The sequence below is a fragment of the Boleophthalmus pectinirostris genome, unplaced genomic scaffold (genome assembly GCF_026225935.1).
Source record: "Boleophthalmus pectinirostris isolate CB_2022bp ecotype Guang Dong unplaced genomic scaffold, ASM2622593v1 HiC_scaffold_1, whole genome shotgun sequence".
Lineage (NCBI taxonomy): Eukaryota > Metazoa > Chordata > Actinopteri > Gobiiformes > Gobiidae > Boleophthalmus > Boleophthalmus pectinirostris.
The window spans coordinates 7,010,516-7,031,890 of record NW_026570970.1 but is presented as its reverse complement, the minus strand read 5'-3'; the positions used below and the strand labels follow the sequence as shown (position 1 = coordinate 7,031,890).

At 36.2% G+C, this 21,375-nt stretch overlaps 1 protein-coding gene across 1 annotated transcript in view; it reads right to left on the bottom strand.

Annotated features, from left to right (window-relative positions):
- The window catches only part of mylka (myosin, light chain kinase a), a 184,388-nt gene that overhangs the window by 127,088 nt on the left and 35,925 nt on the right, over window positions 1-21,375 (bottom strand). Inside the window, exons 3-10 of the mRNA XM_055148384.1 lie at window positions 15,022-15,229; window positions 10,627-10,672; window positions 6,769-6,934; window positions 3,707-3,872; window positions 3,598-3,619; window positions 1,421-1,589; window positions 1,281-1,348; window positions 671-771 (exon numbers count right to left, since the gene is read on the bottom strand). Of these exons, the coding sequence (XP_055004359.1) occupies window positions 671-771; window positions 1,281-1,348; window positions 1,421-1,589; window positions 3,598-3,619; window positions 3,707-3,872; window positions 6,769-6,934; window positions 10,627-10,672; window positions 15,022-15,229 (946 nt within the window). The remainder of the gene's footprint in view (window positions 1-670; window positions 772-1,280; window positions 1,349-1,420; window positions 1,590-3,597; window positions 3,620-3,706; window positions 3,873-6,768; window positions 6,935-10,626; window positions 10,673-15,021; window positions 15,230-21,375) is intronic.

The following is a 21,375-nucleotide window of genomic DNA, read 5'->3' as shown; positions in this document are numbered from 1 at the left end:
TCTCTTTTTAATCTCAGCTAAAAATTGCTGAGAAAAGCCTTCAACTTGAGGTATTTTCATTTAAATTCATTATTACATTATTATTATTACATATAAACTATGAACACTCTAGAGCCACATCAGCTCGTTTGAAATTATAATGTGTTTAATGCTGATTTGCGCAAGTCTCACAGAAACGAAACTTAAAAAACCGCATGGCTAATTTGCATAAACTAAGCGAGAAAAAAAAAAATGCTCTTGTGTCGCTGATGCGGTTCAGCTTCTGTGGGACTGAAGGACACGACTCAGTGGAATATGAGTGTTGTTTCTGTGACAGAGTGTTGAAGGTGAAGGTGAGTCTGTTCTGTGTTTGTGTCGTGATGTTTTCAGACGTGTGCAGCTTTATCACAGATGCGGCGAGAACGAGAATGAAAATCACAATTGTTTGCGGGAGCGATGTGTTATTGTCCCTACAACACATAAAAACAGATTTTATAATAAGGCAACTCGCGTACAGAAACAGTAAAGTTAGAGATTAAAAATGAGATTAACGCGATTAAAAAACATAACGCGCTAAATATGACTGTAATTAATTAATCGCAATTAACGCGATAATTTGACACCCCTATTTGTAGCTTACACTGGCAATGCTGACAATCATCAAAACAATAATCATCTATTTCAGAGTTACCTTGGCAGGTGAAGGTGACCTGTGCTCCCTCTGTGGCCTCCTGGTCCAGAGGAACTGCCTCAAAACGCAGGTCAGACCCCGAGAGCGTCTTTCGAACACTTCTGAGGCACAAATACAAATATTATCAGATCATATTTAACAACTCCAGTGAAAAAAAACAAACTTAATCCTACACTGATATAACTTTTTAAATAACTTTTATTTTACCAGCTAAAACATTAAAAACTAATTTCTCTTTACAATGTTGGCACAGGTACTTAAAAGTCAAGCAAGGGACTGGCACCATCTGCTGGCCAAAAACTAAACTGGTGGGCTAGAGTGAGAAATCCTTTATAGAAATCGTTTACAGAACTTTTCTTAATATAATTTTATAAAAAAAGATCAATAATATTATTTGCAAATGTGACAAGCTACAAAAATCTACAACCAAATCTGCAGTTTGACTAATTCAATTTGGCAATCTCAAATTAATAAAAGTAATACTGTAGTCGTGCTCTTCTATTTTCATTTAAACCTCTATAAGAAACATTCTTCTTTGCCAAACAGGTTATAAAATTGAGAATAAAATTAAAGTTAACTAAAACATTAATGGAAAAGCATGGCCCTGTACCTGTTATTGTCTGAACCACTGATTGCTACTTGAGGTGGTGTTGAAGGAGGATTCACTGCGGACTGGACCTGAGCATTGAAAATAAACATCACAATTCTTTAAAAAGCAGATTTTGCGTTACTCCACCTCTCTGGTCTTACTTTTATGGGAGCTGCAGTTTTCCTGGGGGCCACAGGGGGGAGCTGTACAGCAGGTCTGGTTCTGGAGCTGCTCTGCGGAGGCTCTTCTTTAGTGTCTGTGGGTTCTTCTGCGTGTGACTTGGAGGTTTTCATGCTGCTGTTGTCTTTCACAGTGGACTGGGGCTCAGTTCTACAAGAAAACGACAAATATTCCTGGTTTCAGAAGACATCACGACTAATAATAATATAAAATTAATCCTAAAATCCTAAAATTAATACTCAAATTAAATTAAATTAATACTCAAATGCAGATTTTTGTTGTAATACAGTGAAGTTCTTGGGTCTAGTAAATAATAGAAATGATCAGATTCCACATTTGTGAATTTGCTTCTTCAGTACTTCATAGTAACTTCTAATTATAAAGAGATTTAATCATTTCTCATTTTAATTTAATCATTTTATTTTTTTCATTTTGTTGTATGTACTCATATGACAAAATTTAAAGGTCTTACAAAGTATAAATGTGTTAATTTGTTTGGAAACACAAGTTCAATATTATTATGTTATTAATATTATTCAATCTTAAACATTGGGGTACAGTGCAAAGTGGGTTAAAGGTTAATTTTCCAAGGAAAGAGAAAAAATATATCAAATGTTGCTCCCTCCTCCACAGCTCCCAAAGTAAAAACGCCTCTTCTCACTTCCTTCTTACGCTAGAAATCATGCTTTTTTAGAGTTCAGAATTGCTGAATGACTTGCTGTTAAATTGATCAATCCAGGAGTAATTTAATGAACAACGCGAGGTGGGATCAAGTTGTGGTTTTGCAAGTCTCAAGTAAGTCTCAAGTCTTTGGCCTCAAGTCCGAGTCAAGTCCCAAGTCAAAGACAGGCAAGTCCAAGTCGAGTCTCAAGTCACTGGCTCATAAGTCCAAGTCAAGTCCAAGTCCTCTGCTTTGAGCTCCAATTACAAGTCTTTAAACCAAAAAAAGTACCAAATATAACCTAGATTTTTGCAATTTATATGACTTTTAAGCTAAATTATACTTAAATAGTTATGGTATATGAGTATTTATATAAGAGTTGTAGAAATACTAATTTTTCCTTTTTGAATGTCTTGACAACAGTGTGAATTATTATGGTCAGAATAGAAAGAATTAAGATTTAAAAATGCTTAATAACAGTTATTTTATTTATTTATTGTCTGCCCTGAAATGGAAGGATCATGTTATGTGTAGTTCCCTCTGTTTTACTGTATTATACTGTATATTACTGTAGTACATTTGAGTATCACAGTACTTCAGTTACACCCAAAGTAACAAACAGAAGTGGGAGCGACATGTTCCAGTTTGTTCCTGTAAAATTCAGCACCGCATTTACCTGTAATCATTTATCTGCACCTTTATTTAACTGTAAAGAGAAAAGTATTTTCTAAAAACATATATTTTTAGGAGTCTCCTCAAGTCACAGGGCTCAAGTCCGAGTCAAGTCCCAAGTAAATGACCTTCAAGTCCAAGTCGAGTCCCAAGTCTTAGTCCATTTTATCAAGTCAAGTCTCAAGTCCTAAAAATAGTGACTCAAGTCTGACTCAAGTCCAAGTCACGACGTGCAAGTCCACACCTCTGCTTTAAACCCTTCGTCTGCTTCAGTCGCGTCGTCACTGGAAAGGATCTCCAAAAATCACCTTAGTTTTGCTTCGCTCCTTTTCACCTTCTCTTCTTCTTTCAACGATCTCAAAAACTGACATTCTTTTGCAGCGAACCGGTCATGGATTCTTGTCTGTCATTGCAACAAACTTTGTGCTAAGTGTGTTAATTGAGTAAACGGCGTCTTGTGTATGTGGAAAGCGCGAGAAGAAACATAAATCGCGTAATCCCAGTGCGCCCGAAAGTCAGTTACGCTAGAAACGTAGGGAGTTTGGCCCCACCACGTCCACAGCTGATGGGTTACAAGGCTGCTGCGCCTCTATAATGCTAGTTTGAACTTTCATTGACAAAATAAATTCTACATACAAGCTTCAAGTGTTTTCCCACCAACTGGAAGGTCACCAGTCCAAACTATGTCCAAGAATCTTATTGTGAATATAGCTGACAATCATTTCCAAATCCTGCCCAATTACTGTGCAAGTGTTTTGTTATGCCAAATATAAATAATAAATAATAAATAAAATAACAATACCAGAAAAAAAATAAGTGACTTACTTTGTTGATTCACTTAAAGAAGCTGTAAAAAAAACCAAAACAATGAAAGTTACCCGACAATTCCAACGATTATCACATCTGAAAATGAAGCGTGTGATTGGTGGATCACCCTGGACGCTGAGCGGAGCCGTTGCCGTGGTCGCCCCGGCGCTGTTACTGACCACGCAGGTGTAGCACCCGCCGTCCTCCGCACACACTTCCTTTATCTCCAGGAAGTGAAGACCAGAGCGCTCGAACATGGAGACCCGCCCACCCGCCTCAAGCGCCGCCTCATCCTGACAAAAACACAGATCAGTGAAAATTAACCTGAAGAGAAAGTATAGACCTAATATATTTAATTATAATTTTGTGACCCTTATTACCCAAAATTGAGTCTTGTGAGCTTTAATCTATTTTATAATCCTCAAAAACATACTTCTTTCGTTTTGTTTCATTCACACGTTTGAGTACTGCCATACAAAGGTAAAAGATCTTCACTCTCCAGAGAAAAATGACTTCATAGTTTGTGTTGTCCAGACAAAAGTATAACAGGTAGGGCTTCCAAAATTTGACAAATAGTTGCTATGAAGAAATGTCGGTATGTAAAAAATATTGAGCTCAAAATTTACCTTATTTGTCAGTTCCTGTACTCGGCCTTTTTATCATGAGCCAAAAAAAAGGAGTCGTGCAAAAGGCAAAAGGCAGAAACTAACATGATCATTATTTGCTTGATTTTCTCCAGACTTCCATCCATTATAAGAAAACACTTCACCAAAGTCGAGTCATCATGGTGTTTGTTTGAAATTATACAGAAGAGCTTTGGATTTCCTGTTTAGTGTTGATCAGGATCGTGCGGCGACACTTACACAGTTAAACAGTCTGACACAAGTGACTTTGCAGAATAGTGTGTACAGTATGAATAAATACACAAAATACTGTCACATTAAAGATCATTTAAGTATCATTATTTATTTAATGTGTTAAGAGCCTATGCCAAGGCCACAACAACAAGAATGAGGCGAGAGGTTGGATTTTAAAATAAAACATATTTATGAACTAAATCACAAACAAAACATACACTGTTACTGCCTTTTGCTTTTGCACGACTCCTTATTTTTGGCTCATGATACTAAGGCAGAGAACAGGAACTGACAAATAAAGAGTCAAAGGTCAATTTTGAGCTCAATATTTTTCACGATATTTATTCACATGATAAAGGAGGTCTCAAATACTGCACCCCCAAAACGACATCAACCAATTGTTTATTGTTGTTTATTGTTGTCTGTCTACATCTCCAAAGCTCAAAATGCTCTGTTCTTTTATTTTTATTTATTTATTTTATAGGGACAGTGCATATTAATGAACATCTACGGCACTGCAGTGTAAATATGCCAGATTATAGCAAAAATGCTCATGTCCATCTGTCGTCCCCAGGCAGGTAACACCACAAATTTAACTAGAAAAGCACTCAGAGAGCGCAGACCTCCGCCAAGGACTACCCCCATTTTTTATATAAATTGCGATAAAATCAGTCTTCTGGATCAGATCCGGATCAGCCTTTGGAATATGAAAGAGGATCCCATTGTCCATCCCTGAGTCAAATTTCATGGGGTTTGGTCAATAATTAACCGAGATATTGAGAAACTAAATTTTTGGCCCCATTTACCACAATGTTAACTAAAATTTCAAAGAGATCCAGAATCCAGGATTTCTTCCGGATCACCCCCAAAATGAAATCAGTTCTTCCTTTTCAAATCCTGAAAATTTCATCAAAATCGGTCCATAACTTTTTGAGTTATGTTGCTAACAGACAAACAAACAAACAAACAAACAAACAAACAGACAAACGCCGGCAAAAACATAACCTCCTTGGCGGAAGTAACAAGGACTAAACCAGGACTAAAACCAGGTCTAAATCAGGACTAAACCAGGAATAAACCAGGACTAAAACAGGATTTAACAGGACTAAACCATGCCGTGCGGACCGTGTTTCCTCCTCTTCTATCAATAATATTTTTAATCTGGTTAAGGAAAGTCTGTGCTTTTTATTGTCTTTTAGCAGACAAAACTTCTTATGTGAAGATTTCCTCGTCTTTGCTACTTTACAGCAAATCAAATAATCCAAAGTATTCAGATTACGTTACTCACTATAAGTAATTTAATGGATTACGTTACAAACTACATTTTGGGGTATGTAATCTGTAATCTGTAAGGGAATACATTTTAAAAGTCACCTTCCCAACACTGGCAGCAGAACCATCACCCTCTTCAGCCTCTCCAACTCCTCCTCTTCACCCGTGTCTAGTCCCACGGGGGGAGACATTTTCCAAAACAAATCTACCTCACACCTCCTTACTCACCCTCGCTTGTTTGACGTTACAAGTTCCTTCCTTTTCACATTTCCAACAAATCCTGAAAATTTCATCAAAATCGGTCCATAACTTTTTGATTTATGTTGCTAACAGACAAACAAACAAACAAACAAACAAACAAACAAACAAACAAACAAACAGACAAACGCCGGCAAAAACATAACCTCCTTGGCAGAGGTAACAAAGAAAAAACAACAAAAACAAGTGACAGATCTGAAATAAAAATGTCCACAAGTCTGGTTTTCCTTTAGCAGCTGTTTCGAGTGGGATTTGAAAGTGGCCAGTGTTGGAGTCTCTCTTATTGATAGTAAGAGACGGTTCCAAAATGTAGTGCCTCTAACTGAGAGCACACATTGTCCGAATGTGATGTCACCACCTTGTGATGTCATGAAGCAGTAGTTTTCAAGTTTACAGCTATCTTTGTCCACTATATCTTGGCAATTCCAGGGCTGAAATTAGCCATCTGATTCTAGTGAAGGGGCATGGAGTTTAAAAACACAGTGGAGTACTTCCTGTATTACCACATGACATCACAAGGTGCAAGAAGAACTATAAAGAAGCCTAAATATGCAGGGTTTGTGTGTTAAACATGTGAATGAAACTCACAACTCCAGGCACATTTTAAACATTATACATTAAGAGAATAGTGAAATATTGGCTCTTTCAAAGCTTGTAGATTAGAAAAGGGACACAGGAGTGCACATATTCTGAACAAAAAGTTACAATAATTGAAACCATGATTATAAATTTGATTAATTTGATTAACTGAGCAACCCAAGTGAAAAACAAACAAACACAAGAGCTCATAAACTCGTCTCACCCGTTGCCATGAGACCTGTGGCTGGGGCCGTCCTGTGATTTTGGCTGAAAACTTGACGGTTTGTCCCGCTTTGGCACAGATCCGACCGGGTTTGGTGATGAAGCGCGGTGGGCTCTCTCCCCAAATACCGGCTCCGCTCTGCACCGCCGAGACCCCCGAGCGACACCTGCAAACACAGAACCAGGAGACTCATTTAGCTGTGTGTGTGGAATCTTCTGCTCATTTGCACATCTGTGACACTGTTCAGGACATTACGCCTCATAAATCAGATTTGTCAAAACAAGAACTAAACAGATATTACATACAAGGGTGGAAATAGAATCAGACTCAGACAAACTTTATTGATGCACATGGGAAATTCCTGGTACACATCACAATATATTATAATAAGAAAGAGGGGGAAAAAAAAAAACTGTTCGGAACATACTTCTGTTTTGAGGTCACATTTCGGTTCATTTTCAGTACAGTATGGGAACAAAATACAAAACCATTTGCTTGTTGTTTATTTATGTGTTAAACCAACAATTTGTGCTGCTTGGTAATAGTAATAAGTTAAATAAAATATTCTCAAATAAGCATCAAATGTATGAAATATTATTAAAAAAATAAAACCTTTCAAAAAGTAAAGTGCACCACTAACAGTTCCAGGATGAAGTTTTACTCAATCTTCATATTTGTGGCCATGCGGGCGAAAGGTGAAAGTGAGAAAGTGAGGACTGTGGCACAATGACAGTAGTTTTGTGAGGATTCACGTGGTTCGGAGGGATATAGTCAAAGCGGGGGGCAATTGTTGTCAAGGTGGCCGCCCTAACTATAAAGCACTGCGGGAAACACTGCCCCAACCACACATGAGTTCCCTCATGAATATTACAGAGGCAAGTCTTCTGTGTAGCTGCACATGTGGTGGTGGAATGTAAACACACATAAATTGTGGAAATTCACTCAGCACAGCCCTGCACAGAACCCAGCGTCCTGTATCGAAACAGTTCTGCACAAATACATGTACCATTATACCCCTACTAATAATAAATTATAAACACCAGTTTACACCAATTCCAAAACACCTCCTGCTATATATATATATATATATATATATAATTTAGAAACAGCATAACTTAAAATGCCTGCTGAAGAATCAATTCCCAAACACCCATCTTGCCTATTATGAATGTATGTGCACGTAAGTGGTAAGTGGAAATCTGAGAGGCACAGTTGCTTCGATTAGTGTTGAGGCAATAAATGAGGTGCTTTAAAAGTATAAGGTGTTTTTCTTACTGTTTGACGCTCATTTGCTCATAATCTCTGGAACTTCAACTGATTAGAGCAGTTGTAAAGATAGCAACTTGGTATGTACGTTACGTTATATACCTTTCTCAAAGCTAAATGAGTAAATTAGAGATGGGAAATGCATGCCAGCAAAATGAATATTACCATTTTCCTAAAAACAGATCATGATTCACATAAACTTGTCTTTATATTGTCTTTATATAAGTGTCTTTATATTACAATGACAATTCTTGTCAAAGTTCACAATTGATTGTAGTCAGTTAAATCCACCTGTCACTCACTCAAAACAGACAATTTATTAACCAAGAATGAGATCACAATTCAATTTTTATCACCATATTGTCCCTAATGTAAATCCAGTAATGACTATGTAATAGGAAAGTGAGCTATAACTGCATGGTTTTGAGTTAGAGGAATTTACACAGACACGGGGGAGAACACGCAAACTCCACACAGCACAAACTCGGAACTCGAAACTACAACCTTGGACCAATGATTAACCAGCTTTTCTGTGACCTCTTTCCTGCCCCAACCACAGCAACTGTTAAACTGTTGACATCTCCAGAGACACATGCTTTCACTATCATCCTCCCCGCAGCCCAGTGAGCCGTGAGAGGACATGTTTATGATGAGCCTGCAGGACGGACACTCCTGTGAATATGTGAAAACCATTAGCGGTGAACAGTAGCAGCGGCTCGGACCGGAGAGGCCGTATAATAATGAACTGGAAATTCACTTAGAGAAGGGAGAGACCGATTTACTGCCGCGCTCATCTGCCGGAGCGAGGTTAAGGACCTGGCAGGTGGAGAGGCACCTGTCAAAATGCCTGTACTAGATTTTTTTTGTGCATGTATTTGAGCAAAGTTTGTCTTGGCTCAGTGCAGACACAGTATATTGTATAACTCTAAGCTCTTATGGTAGAAATGAGAGACTCCTGTGTGGTGTCTGCAACTATAACAATAAAAAATAAGAGACTTAATTTATATAGAGCTTTTTAAACACTCAAAGATCCTGTACAAAGAATAAAACTTGAATGCAGAACTAGAACTAAAACCAGGACTAAACCAGGACTAAAACCAGGTCTAAACCAGGTCTACACAATGTCTAAACAAGGTCTAAACCAGGACTAAAACCAGGACTAAAACCAGGTCTAAACCAGGTCTAAACCAGGTCTAAACAAGGTCTAAACAAGGTCTAAACAAGGTCTAAACAAGGTCTAAACAAGGTCTAAACAAGGTCTAAACCAGGACTAAAACCAGGTCTAAACAAGGTCTAAACCAGAACTACAATTAAAAGCAGTACCGTATTTTTCGGACTATAAGGCGCAATATCAATAATGTGGAATTCTCTCATCATTTTCATGCATAAATTGAACCGGATTATAAGGCGCATTAAGTGAAACTAACGGACGACACTTGAGACTGATTCTTAGCCCAGGTGTCCACGATCCATCGGCAGATCGTGGTGTAATTCGCCCGGCGTTGTCTCCCTGTCTTGGTGAATATGTATTATGAATGTGAATGTGAGTGGATCATTTAAATTCGTTTTTTTTTTATTTCCTATGAGCATGACTCAAGTATACATTGAGTAATAATGGTTTCAATGCAGCTTTGCGTACATTTGTTTACATTTTACAGAAGCAAAACTTAAAACCACATGGCTCATTTACACAAACTATAAGCTCTTAAAACCAGATCTCTTCTCATGCGATCATACGGTCAGTGTCGGTCAACCTTCGCGAGGCTCCTGACTACAGTAGCCGTAATGATCTGACAATCAAGCGGTGCAGCTTCGTAACTTACCAAAGTCGTACTAAAACATTTTGACAGATTTTTGAGCGCCGTGTACCACATAAAATCAATTCAAGGTCAGTAAAAACAACCAGAATTTATACATAAAGGATTATAAGATGAACTGTCAATTTATGAGAAAATTTAAGAATTTTAAGTGCACCTTATAGTCTGAAAAATACGGTACATATAAAAAGTGTTAAACTGTCCAAAAATCAGGATGTGCGTTGTTAGCATTACCAAGAGTGCAAAGGCTGTGAAAAGAGTTCATAAACATATTACGGTGAATACTTTGGATACTAGGAAGGTGTTAGGAAGTGAGAAATAACTTTGGAACAATGCAAACTGTTTAAAATGAACTAGTTCTGTTTTTTAAGTTTTTAAGATGGTAAATAATCTGTTGTAGCCCATTTAATTCCATTGCATTATTTATATATTCATTTATATAAACTGAAATGATTAACAAGTTTAACTATACTGCATTATTATACTGTTATGAGTTTTACAATACGATACACTGAATTGTAAAATACCACTTTATAAATGCATTGTTTTGCTGCTGTTAAATCGCTTGAAAAATACAACAATAAACTAAAAGAGTTAATTATTTGTGAACAAATATTGAACAAACCACTTAGACGTAATACTGTGAATCCATAAGAGTGCATATTGAAAACATTTATTTAACTATATTTTACACAATATTTTACATACATCTAATTTTACAGTTTTAGCTTGAACAAGACTTTTGAGATTTGGAAATATATGTTGTGGAACTTACCCAGTTTTAAAGGAAGAAGGGAGGCCATACTTCTTGTTGGAGTTTTCTGAGGAAGAGGAAGAATAGATTTTTAAAAAGGATGAATTGTATAAAACGTATAACTACTTAAAGCAGAACTAAGTAACTTTGAGTGATAGAGCTCCCCCTGCAGTTCCCTTATGAAAATACACTGTCAGAGAAAAGACTTCAAAGCACTTTTCCCCCTTTTCTTCTCATTTCTCATTTATTACAATAAGGCATCAGATAACAAACATATAATGAGTATCTAACAAAGAGCCAGGATTCCCCAAGAGAGCTCTCCTCAGGTCGGGGTCAGCCACACTGCAAGTCAGTTTTTCCTCACAGAGCCAGCAGGGGGAGACGAGGAGCGCTTTAAACACCCTGAAAATACATATTTAATCATCACAGGGACTTACAAACATGTTTATTAAGGTAAAAATGTTACTTAGTTCTGCTTAAATAAAAAAATTTTTTTAAAAAAGTACTTAAAGGTGAGTTGTGCAACTTTTCTAGTGGAGGGTCCTTTACCTGCTTGTCTCTATGGAGATGTTATTGCTTTGCCTGGAATGTTCCATGGTGTGACATTAAATGATCTATATAGTCATTACAACAATAACAGAATAATTCTCTCTTTGAATAAAGTTGCCTCTCCACTACTAAAACCAGGACTAAACAAGGTCTAAACCAGAACTAAAACCAGGACTAAAACCAGGTCTAAACCAGGACTAAAATCAGGGTTAAAACCAGGACTAAAACAGGACTAAAACCAGGTCTAAATAAGGTCTAAACCAGGACTAAAACCAGGATTAAATCCAGGTTTAAACCAGGTCTAAACCAGGACTAAAACCTGGTCTAAATAAGGTCTAAACAAGGTCTAAACCAGGTCTAAACAAGGTCCAAACAAGGTCTAAATCAGGACTAAAACCAAATCTAAACCAGGACTAAAACCAGGTTTAAACCAGGACTAAAACTAGGACTAAAACCAGGACTAAAACCAGAACTAAAACCAGGACTAAAACCAGGTCTAAACAAGGACTAAAATCAGGGCTAAAACCAGGACTAAAACCAGGTCTAACCCAGGTCTAAATCCAGGAGTAAAAAACCAGAACTAAAACCAGGTCTAAACCAGGTCTAAAACCAGGAGTAAAACCTGGTCTAAACAAGGTCTAAACAAGGTCCAAACAAGGTCTAAATCAGGACTAAAACCAGAACTAAAATCAGGACTAAAACCAAATCTAAACCAGGACTAAAACCAGGTCTAAACCAGGACTAAAACCAGGTCTAAACCAGGACTAAAACCAAGATTTAACCAGGTCTAAACCAGGATTTAACCAGGTCTAAACCAGGTTTTAACCATACTGAAGACAAGCAGGTGGCGGACCCTCTAGTTGAAAAGTTACACATTGCGCCTTTAAAGTGCATCTTATTTATACCACAGTTTAACCACCAGTGAGACACCAGTTACCTCTAATAACTTCCACATTACATGAAAAGGAAAAATCTGGTTGTATTTAGAAGAACAAGGATCTTATTGGTTTATTTACGACTGAACAGACTCACATCACATGCACCTTCACTGCGATGACAAAGCGCGGAGCTCAAACGCAGCTGTGTTACAACCAATTGGGGAAAAACAACACTATAAATAAAAGTTAAAGGCTATGTACACACTGAGATTTTCCAAAAGGTTATACAGGGAGACTGGAGTGGAAAAAGAAATCGGAGAGGCAAATTCCACATGACAACGCCGGCTATGTTTAGATGCACTTCAAAGTCCGATCATTATCTGATTTCTGGAGTTATCAGGTTATTGGAATGTCAGGTAAACAGTTACATCTGATGGGAGGAATCGGATTTCTTTCGGAGCGTTCATATGCAGGTTTAAATTGCTCAGTCTTTTTCACTGATTTGATTATTTGATTGATTATTTATTTTATTTCGGTCACAGGTATATCTTGACATTAATTCACAGTCATATTTAGTCATATTTAACATACACAGACAGAAAAGGTGCAGGCTGAAGCTTAAGCTTTTTATGCCTTTACCCTTTATTCCTTTATCAGAGCGTCATCTTGACACCAGTTCATCTTCATAAATACAGCAAGAGAAAACAAACAAATCAGAAACAAACTGACACATTTTTTTTTTAACTTACATGTTTTTTTCAAGACATGACTTTATAGCACCTACATGTTTGGATTGAAGATACTTTTAGGGCTAAATATGAAATGTGAAAAGTCCCTCAGTCGTCCAGGTAGAAACCATGGCAAAGGAGAATTTCAATTTGTCAACTGGACAAAGTTTATTTGGTCGACTACATTTCTCAGCTCATCCAAGCTGCTGAAGAAGAACTGAGAGAAACGTATTCGCCACTAAATATGAAACATTAATCCTTTTCCACTCACCTTATGTTTTGGTATTATAATTTTTTAACATTCAAAATTCTGTTAAACAAAAGGCGCAGACGTTTGGAAATAATCATAATATCCTAATAAGACCTTAACACAACACTGTAGTTGCATGAAAGAGATACTAAAATTCCATGACTTTTCCCAAACTTTCATTGAATTTACAAAATTCAATGACTTTTCCAGGCCTAGAAAATGGCATTTTCAATTTCCATAACTTTTCCAGGACTTCCATGACTGTGGGAACCCTACTGATAACAATAAGCATTCGAATAGGGCCTGGGAGAGATCACTAGATTACTCAAACATGTATGGATGACATTTAAAACTTCTTCAGGCTTGTTGTTTGCAAAATACCTCCTCTTTAATATTACCTTTAACCACTTCTAATATAGGCCTGTTATGACTCGAAGGCCAGCACATTTAAAAGGACACAGGGGTCAAGAGTTAGCGTTTCATTTCTTTTATTTTTGATCTTGTTTTCTCATTTGTTCTTTTAACCATTTCAAAGAAATTTAAAAACCCTCCTGTGCCCACAAAAAAAAAAAAAAAAAAAAGTAGTAATGAACAAAACGGTGGACCTGATGAGTTGGCCAAACAGAACAAGTAAAAACAGGACAGCCGGTCTCACCAGGTCAAAACAAAAGGCTAACAGACTATAAATACAGGACAGGCAGCCGTATTTACAGCTTCTGCACAGCCACGCCAAAATAAACCATAAAAAAAGAGTTAAGCAAAAAACAAAACTTCCAAAAAACAAAACAAAATAACTGATAGTTTAACTCGGTGCGTAACAAGGCCATAGGACCAAACTAAGCCTACATCAGGACTGAACTGGGATTAAAGGTCCTATATTACCTCAAATTAACTCTTTAGCTTCAGCTTTAAGACAAGTTATAATGTTGTTACCTTCTAAAAACAGACCTGGAGTTGTGTTTTGTTTCATTCACACGTGTCTCAGTAATCCTGCTTTATTAGTCTGTCTACATCTCCAAAACTCAAAATGCTTTGTTCTACCTTGTGATGTCATGAAGTGGCAGTTTTCAAGTTAACAGCTCCTTTTACCTTTAGTTCAGTAGAGATTGGTAATTGGGCTGAAATCATCCAAATGATTCTAAAACACAGTGGAACACTTCCTGTATTACCACATGACAAGGTGTGTTTTCTGTTTGAGTGAAGAATTCAGCCTAAATACGTAGAGTTTGCGTGTTAATAAAAAATGAAACAAAACACAACTCCAGGTCTGTTTGTGATGAGGAAACAACATTTTACTATAGAATGGGGTCTGGGACAGATCGCTAGATTACTCAAACATGCATGGGTGACATCTCAAACCTCTTCAGGCTTGTTGTTTGCAAAACACTTCCTCTTTTATATTACCTTGAACAACTTCTAATATAGGCCAAAGGACCAAACTAAGCCTACATCAGGACTGAATTGGGATTAAAGGTCCTATATTACATCAACTCAACTCTTGTCAGCTTTAAGACAAGCCAATGATGTTCATTATGTCTTCTTATATACTTTAACTTCTTAGGTTCTTTTTAAAGACAATGCAGTAAAGTGTATTTACCTTGTTGACATGTTTCGGCTGCTAGCTGCTAGAAACATGTCAACAAGGTAAATACACTTTACTGCATTGTCTTTAAAAAGAACCTAAGAAGTTAAAGCTTTAAGACAAGTTATAAAGGTGTAAAAACAGACCTGGAGATGTGTTTTACTTCCTGTATTACCACATGACAAGGTGTGTTCTCTGTTCTGAACTCAGCCCACACACGCAGGGTTTGTGTGTTATACAAACAACATGAAAACACAAAATGAAACCAGAACTCCAGGTCAGTTTGGGATGAGGAAACAACATTTTACTACAGATCAGAAACTAGTGTAATCAGGAATTTTTTTTTAAAAGGACCAACCAGTCAACATACAAATAGAATATCATAGAATAAATGTGAGGAATTGCAAAGATGAAAGATTAACGAGTTACCGTCCAGCAGGATCTCCACGGTGACCTGCCGACTCCCCGCCTGATTGGTGGCTTGGCACGTGTAACAGCCCAGGTCCTCGGCAGTGACTCCGCCGACAACCAAGCTAAACAAGCCTCGCCCGCTCTGCTTGACGACGCAGCGCTCTCCCCCGATCACCGGCGTCCCGTCTTTGTACCACGTGACCTGAGGCTCGGGCTGACCGTGAACCTGGAACAGACAGACGGGACTTTGAAACCACAAGCTTTATAGTTGAGAACGTACCACAATATGAAAAATAGAAAGAGGAGACTACGTTGGTCACTAGGGGCGTAACGATATCCAAGTCTCACAGTACGATATCGTGACCGTATGAACCTCACGGGACGATATTTATTGCGATATTGTGGGAAAGCTCAAGATATGGAGAGGAAGCTCAACGATTAGGGATGTAACAATATCCAGATCTCTCTGTATGATATTTTCACGATATTTTGTGGAGGCAAAACTGCTAATATGCGACTTTTTCCTCTTCAAATGCCTTGACAAGACTTAATCAAAAGACTTAAAAGTGTTTAAAACTGTTATTTCTTCATGTAGTCTGCACTGAAATGGAGCAAAGGATCATGGTCTATGTAGTTCCTTCTGTTTTTTTTTTTTTTTTATCTATTGCTGCACCATAACTCTTAATTTAAGCAAAGAGACTTGTGATTCGATATATTGTGATGGTCCTCAATATCGTTGTGAGAACTTTGGCGATAAGATATCACGATATTTCAGTTATTGTTACATCCCTATTGGTCACTGTAAATATGTCATGTCATTTTCTGTATTGTCCGGGCGATTAGACGCGCTCTTAAGCCTCTAACCCAATCAAAAAACGACCGCACGCCCCACAATCCAGAGCGCCCTATACACGAATCCACTCCGGTGTCCCAGCACGACTTTAGTAAACTACAAAGCCGCAGCACGCACGCAAACACGCACGGAGCACACAGCGACAAACACCCACAGCCACACTCATCACTCCACGCCGACGAGGAACGGAACGAAGGAACGAACCGAAAAAGCGAGCGCAATGTGCCGCTTCTAGACACGACTGAACAACTGAGTCACTGCGAACACGCCGACAATCCAGCGGTCCCAGACACACCCTCCCTACACGCCACAACTGAACAAAGCCCAGAGTCACCGTGAACGCCACAAACAAAGTCCCACTGACCCATCACACTTTGTGTTTCCTTTAAAGTCCGGTGCGGTTTATTTGTGAAAAAAGTTTGAAAATAGACCATGTAATGACAGTGCACCTTATAATCCAGAGCGACTAATAGCCCAGAAAATACGGTACAAATAAAAATCACATCACTTTCATACTGGGCAAAGTGGGTGAAGTGTCTTGCCCGAGAACACTACAGCAGTAAACGCCGGTCCAAACAGGATTAAAACATCCAACCTACTGGAGGAACATTTTAAGGAACTGTATGAAGGTTGCGCTCGTCCAGTTTTAAACACAGTATTACAATCACAACTGAACCTCGGTTGCCAGTGTCTAAATCTGTTAATAGTGTTTCTCATTCTCATTTAGGGCTGGGTATCATTAAGAAGTTGCCGATACGATACATATCTTGATATACAGGTCACGATACTAAACATATCGCGATACAGCGGACTTTCTATTCGATACGATATAATTCAAATCAATTTGATACGGTTCAATAAAAATAAAGGTTAAATCATGGCTATGATACTAAAGGTCTTTTTTTTTTTTTTTTTTTTTTTTTTTTTTTTTTTATTAAAGACAGCAGAACATAACATTCAAAAAAAACAAAACAAACATCAACGTTTAACAATTGCAATATTCAACATAAAAACAAAAAACAAAGAAACAACCACAACACCACAACAAATACAAAAAAAAAAAAAACCCATTTCCCCCCAACCACCCACACCAACACAAAGTCAAAACAATATAAATGTGATAGTGCAACATAAATACACCGCTAGGCTCCCGAACACTGATAGACTGCGGCCAATTTATAATTGAAGTTCCTTTTGTCTCTCTTCCTTCCCTTTTTTTTTTTTTTTTTTTAAATTATAATTTTTTAAATGTATTAGTCCCTATACTCAAACTAATATTTATTTTCACCATCATCAGTTCCCCTCATTATCTTTCACCATATGTCACAATCTCAAAAAACATAACCCTAAAGGCATTTCTTTTTATTAATTATTACTGTTATTATTATCACTATTATTCCTACTATTATTTCCACTACCTTTCATCACTATTACTATTTTTATTATTATTAATTATTATTACATCCATAATACCTATTATTATCTCTACTATTAATTACAATAATTACAACAATAATATTTCATTATTATTATTATCATTATCATTGGTAGTAGTAGCAGTAGTAGTAGTGACAGTAGTAGTAGCAGTAGTAGTAGTAGTAGTAGTAGTAGTGTCAGTAGTCCCCAATAGTAGATATATGAATATTATATAGATCCCGACTTTAAATCTTTATGGCCGACATCAGTTTATATGATATATTTGCAAATATATCACAGACTAATTTTCTCCCAGGTATTTAAGAACCTCCCATCTCTTTTTATACTTTTTTTTCTCTTTGTCTGTTTCAACTGTGTAACCTTCCCAGGTTAAGTACTGATAAATATATTTTTTTAAATAATTAATATTAAGTGAGAATTGGTTTTTTGCTTTAAAAATAAAACGTTTTCCTAGGGTTATAATTAAATTGACAGGATCACTTCTATTTTCAAAATCTCCTAGTAAAGCAGAGGCTAAATCCAACTTGAAAACCAAACCCAACTCTAAACACATCTTCTCTACCTCACTCCAAAAAGAAGATACAATGTGGCAGTACCAAAACAGATGTTCAGTCGACTCTACTTCCAAACAGCAAAAACGGCATTCATTAGTATCTATCATATTCCAAATTTTTAACATTTTCCTTGTAGGCAGAAAATTGTATATTATTTTGATTTGAAAAAATCTATTTTGTACATCAATATTGGTATTGTAAATTAATTTAAAAATCCACTCCCATGGTAAAGGAGAGTCAATTATGTCCTCCCACTTTCTAAATGTATTGTAAGGGATTGTCTTTAATGAGTTATATGATAAATAAAATTTATTTATTTGTTGGTTTATTTTTATTCCTTTCATCCAAATAGATTTTTTTGTTGATGGTTTACACACTGAAAGTTTATGAAACCCTTGATTTATTTTGTTGCTTCCATTTCCTTCCCAGAGCTGTAATGATTTGATTATATGAGTGAGGTGAACAAACATTACCATATACATTTGTACATTCTTCATATTTAATGATCTTACCTTTTTCATTGGTTAGATCATTTACAAAAATAATACCCTTTTCAAACATTTTTTTCCAAAAGAAAGGTTTCCTATCTATCACAATATTTGAATTGTACCATATGATCTGTTGTAGGATGTCATCTCTTTTTTCTGGTTTATGAAATTGGAAGCGCCACCATGCATGCAGACATTCTTTTATAAAGCTAGATCTATTTCCAATCAAATTATCCACATATAGAAAGTGGGAGGGCATCAGTTGCAAAAAGGGATACAGTTTTTTGCTGCCATAGTAAGTGTTTTTTGTCCAACAAAATGCTCGTGTACCACTCTGTATTTAAATAAAGTTTTTGAACCATTGATGCTTTTAGAGAGAAACATAAAGCTTCTAAATTAAGCAGTTTAAAACCCCCACAGTTATAATCATTGTACAAAACCCCTCTCTGAATCTTCTCTGGTTTGCTATCCCAAACAAAGTCAAAGATCTTTTGTTCATAGGTTTTAAAGAAGTTTTGTGAAGGAGATGGTAATGACATAAATAGATATATAAATTGAGGAACAATAATAGAATTAATAATAGATACTTTCCCATATAAGGTCAAAAATTTCCCTTTCCATAATTGAACAATTTTATCAATTTTTTCTTAATTTTATTACTATAATTAACAGAACATAGGTCTTCAAGGTTCTCTGGGATAACAACTCCGAGTACATTTATTGGCCCATCAGTCCATACAACAGGTACTTTACTTACATCCATGGTAAACTTTGTACCTTTTAAACTGCCTATCCTCAACATTTTACACTTATTATAATTCAATTTTAGTCCAGATTGTTGGGAAAAGGATTCCAAAAGGTCCAATAGATTTTGTACATAATGAGGTTTAGGGCAAATAAGGAAGTTCGTGTCGTCAGCATACATTGATATTTTAGTTTCTATGTTGTTATTAATTAACCCTTTTATATTTTTATCCAATCTAACTTTAATAGCTAATATTTCCATTGCAATAATAAATAAGTATGGCGACAACGGACATCCTTGTTTTAGGCCTCTTAAAAGGGGTACTGACTCTGAGATGTGTCCATTATTGATAATTCTACAATTTGTTTTGTTATACAATGTTTTAATCCAATTTATTAGAGAATCACCAAAGTTAAAAAAAGAAAGACTTTTACATATAAATTCTAGGTTTATCTGATCAAATGCCTTTTCTAGATCTGCAACAAAAATTAGTCCTTTTTTATTCTCTGTATTATAATTTTCAATTATTTCCAACAGCTGTCTAATGTTATTACCTATATTTCTACCATGTAAGAAGCCAGATTGATCCTGGTGAATGATGTTGGCAAAATGGATTTAAGTCTTAGAGCTAAACATTTTTGCGAGTATTTTTGCATCATAACACTGGAGAGTAATAGGTCTCCAATTCTTTAAAATATACTGGGTTCTTTGTACTGACCATTTGATTCTTGTTTCAATAACAATGAAATGAGACCTTCTTTTTGGGAGTCAGTCAAATACCCCATTCTATATGAGTAATTAAAACTCAAGAGTAATGGTTTTCTTGATTTCTTTGAAGAATGTTTGATAATAAATTCAATAGGTATTCCATCTATTCCTGGGGTTTTCCCTTGTTGAAAGGACATGACAGCTTCAGAAAGTTCTTCCTCACTTATAAGGCCTTCACATAGATGTTTTTCTAATTCACTTAGTTTTCCATCAAATTTTTTTGGGAAGAAATCTCAGTATCAAGAGGAGTTACCTGATGTGTGAGAAAATATTTTTATAGTAATTTACGATTTCTTTTAATATTGTAGATTGTGTAGATAATATACTTCCTTTATTTGTAACTATTTTACATATATTCTTTTTAGAATGATTTTTCATTTGAAGGTTCAGAAAAAATTTTGAGCATTTTTCACCTTTTTTCATCCAGGTCGCTCTTTTAAGGTCATAGCTTTTTATTAAACTATTTTCTACCAGATCAGTTAACTCCTCCTGTTGGCCATTAGTGTGTCAAGAAGCTCATTTGTTGAATTTATATCTTGGTCTACTTTTTGTTGTAGTTCTTCAATATCCTTCTTTAATTCTAATTCCTTTATTTTAATTTTTTTTCTTTCTTTTCCATGATGAATAGGCAATAGCATGTCCCCTAAAACTACATTTAAGCGCTTCCCACACTATAAGTGGGTTTGAAGATCCTTCATTAAATTTAACAAAATCATTAATGAAGACTTTCGTTTTTTCAATAAATTCACCATCTTGGAGTAGCATTTGATTGAATTTCCAATATCCACATCCACGTATAACTTTCTTCTATTACGAAATTTAAACCTATACAGTTATGGTCTGAACGTAATTTGTCTTCTATTGATGATGTTGTAACTTTATTTATCAGGGAGAATGAAATCAGAAAATAATCAATACGGCTTGCTTGATTCTGTCTTCTCCATGTGTATCTTGTAAATTTGGGGTTTTTAAATCTCCAGATATCAGTTAAATCGAATGTATCCATAATGTTATTGATCTTTTGTAAAGACTGAGGATGGTAATTTATTGAAGTATTTCCTTTTCTATCTAATGATTTGTCTAAAGCAACATTAAAATCCCCTACTATAATCATTTCCCCCTGGTGTTCTTAATAATCTGTTACCTATCTCATCAAAAAACAAAGGTTCATCTACATTTGGCCCATACAGATTCACCAAACAAATTCCTTGTGTTTGAATTGTTAAACTAAGAATGAGCCAGCGTCCTTGCGTATCCCTTTCTATTGATCCTAATTGGAAATTTAAATGTTTCTTTACCAATATCATAACACCTTTTGAATTACTGTTGCCATGTGAAAAAAAAATAGGACCATCCCACTCTTTTTTCCATTTTTCTTCATCTGTATTTGTTGAGTGAGTTTCTTGAAGGCAAAAAATATCTTGCGGTTTACTTTTTAGCCACATAAATATGGTTTTTCTCTTTCTGTTATCTGCAAGGCCATTGCAGTTATAACTAATTATCCCAACTTCATTGTCCTTAATTCCA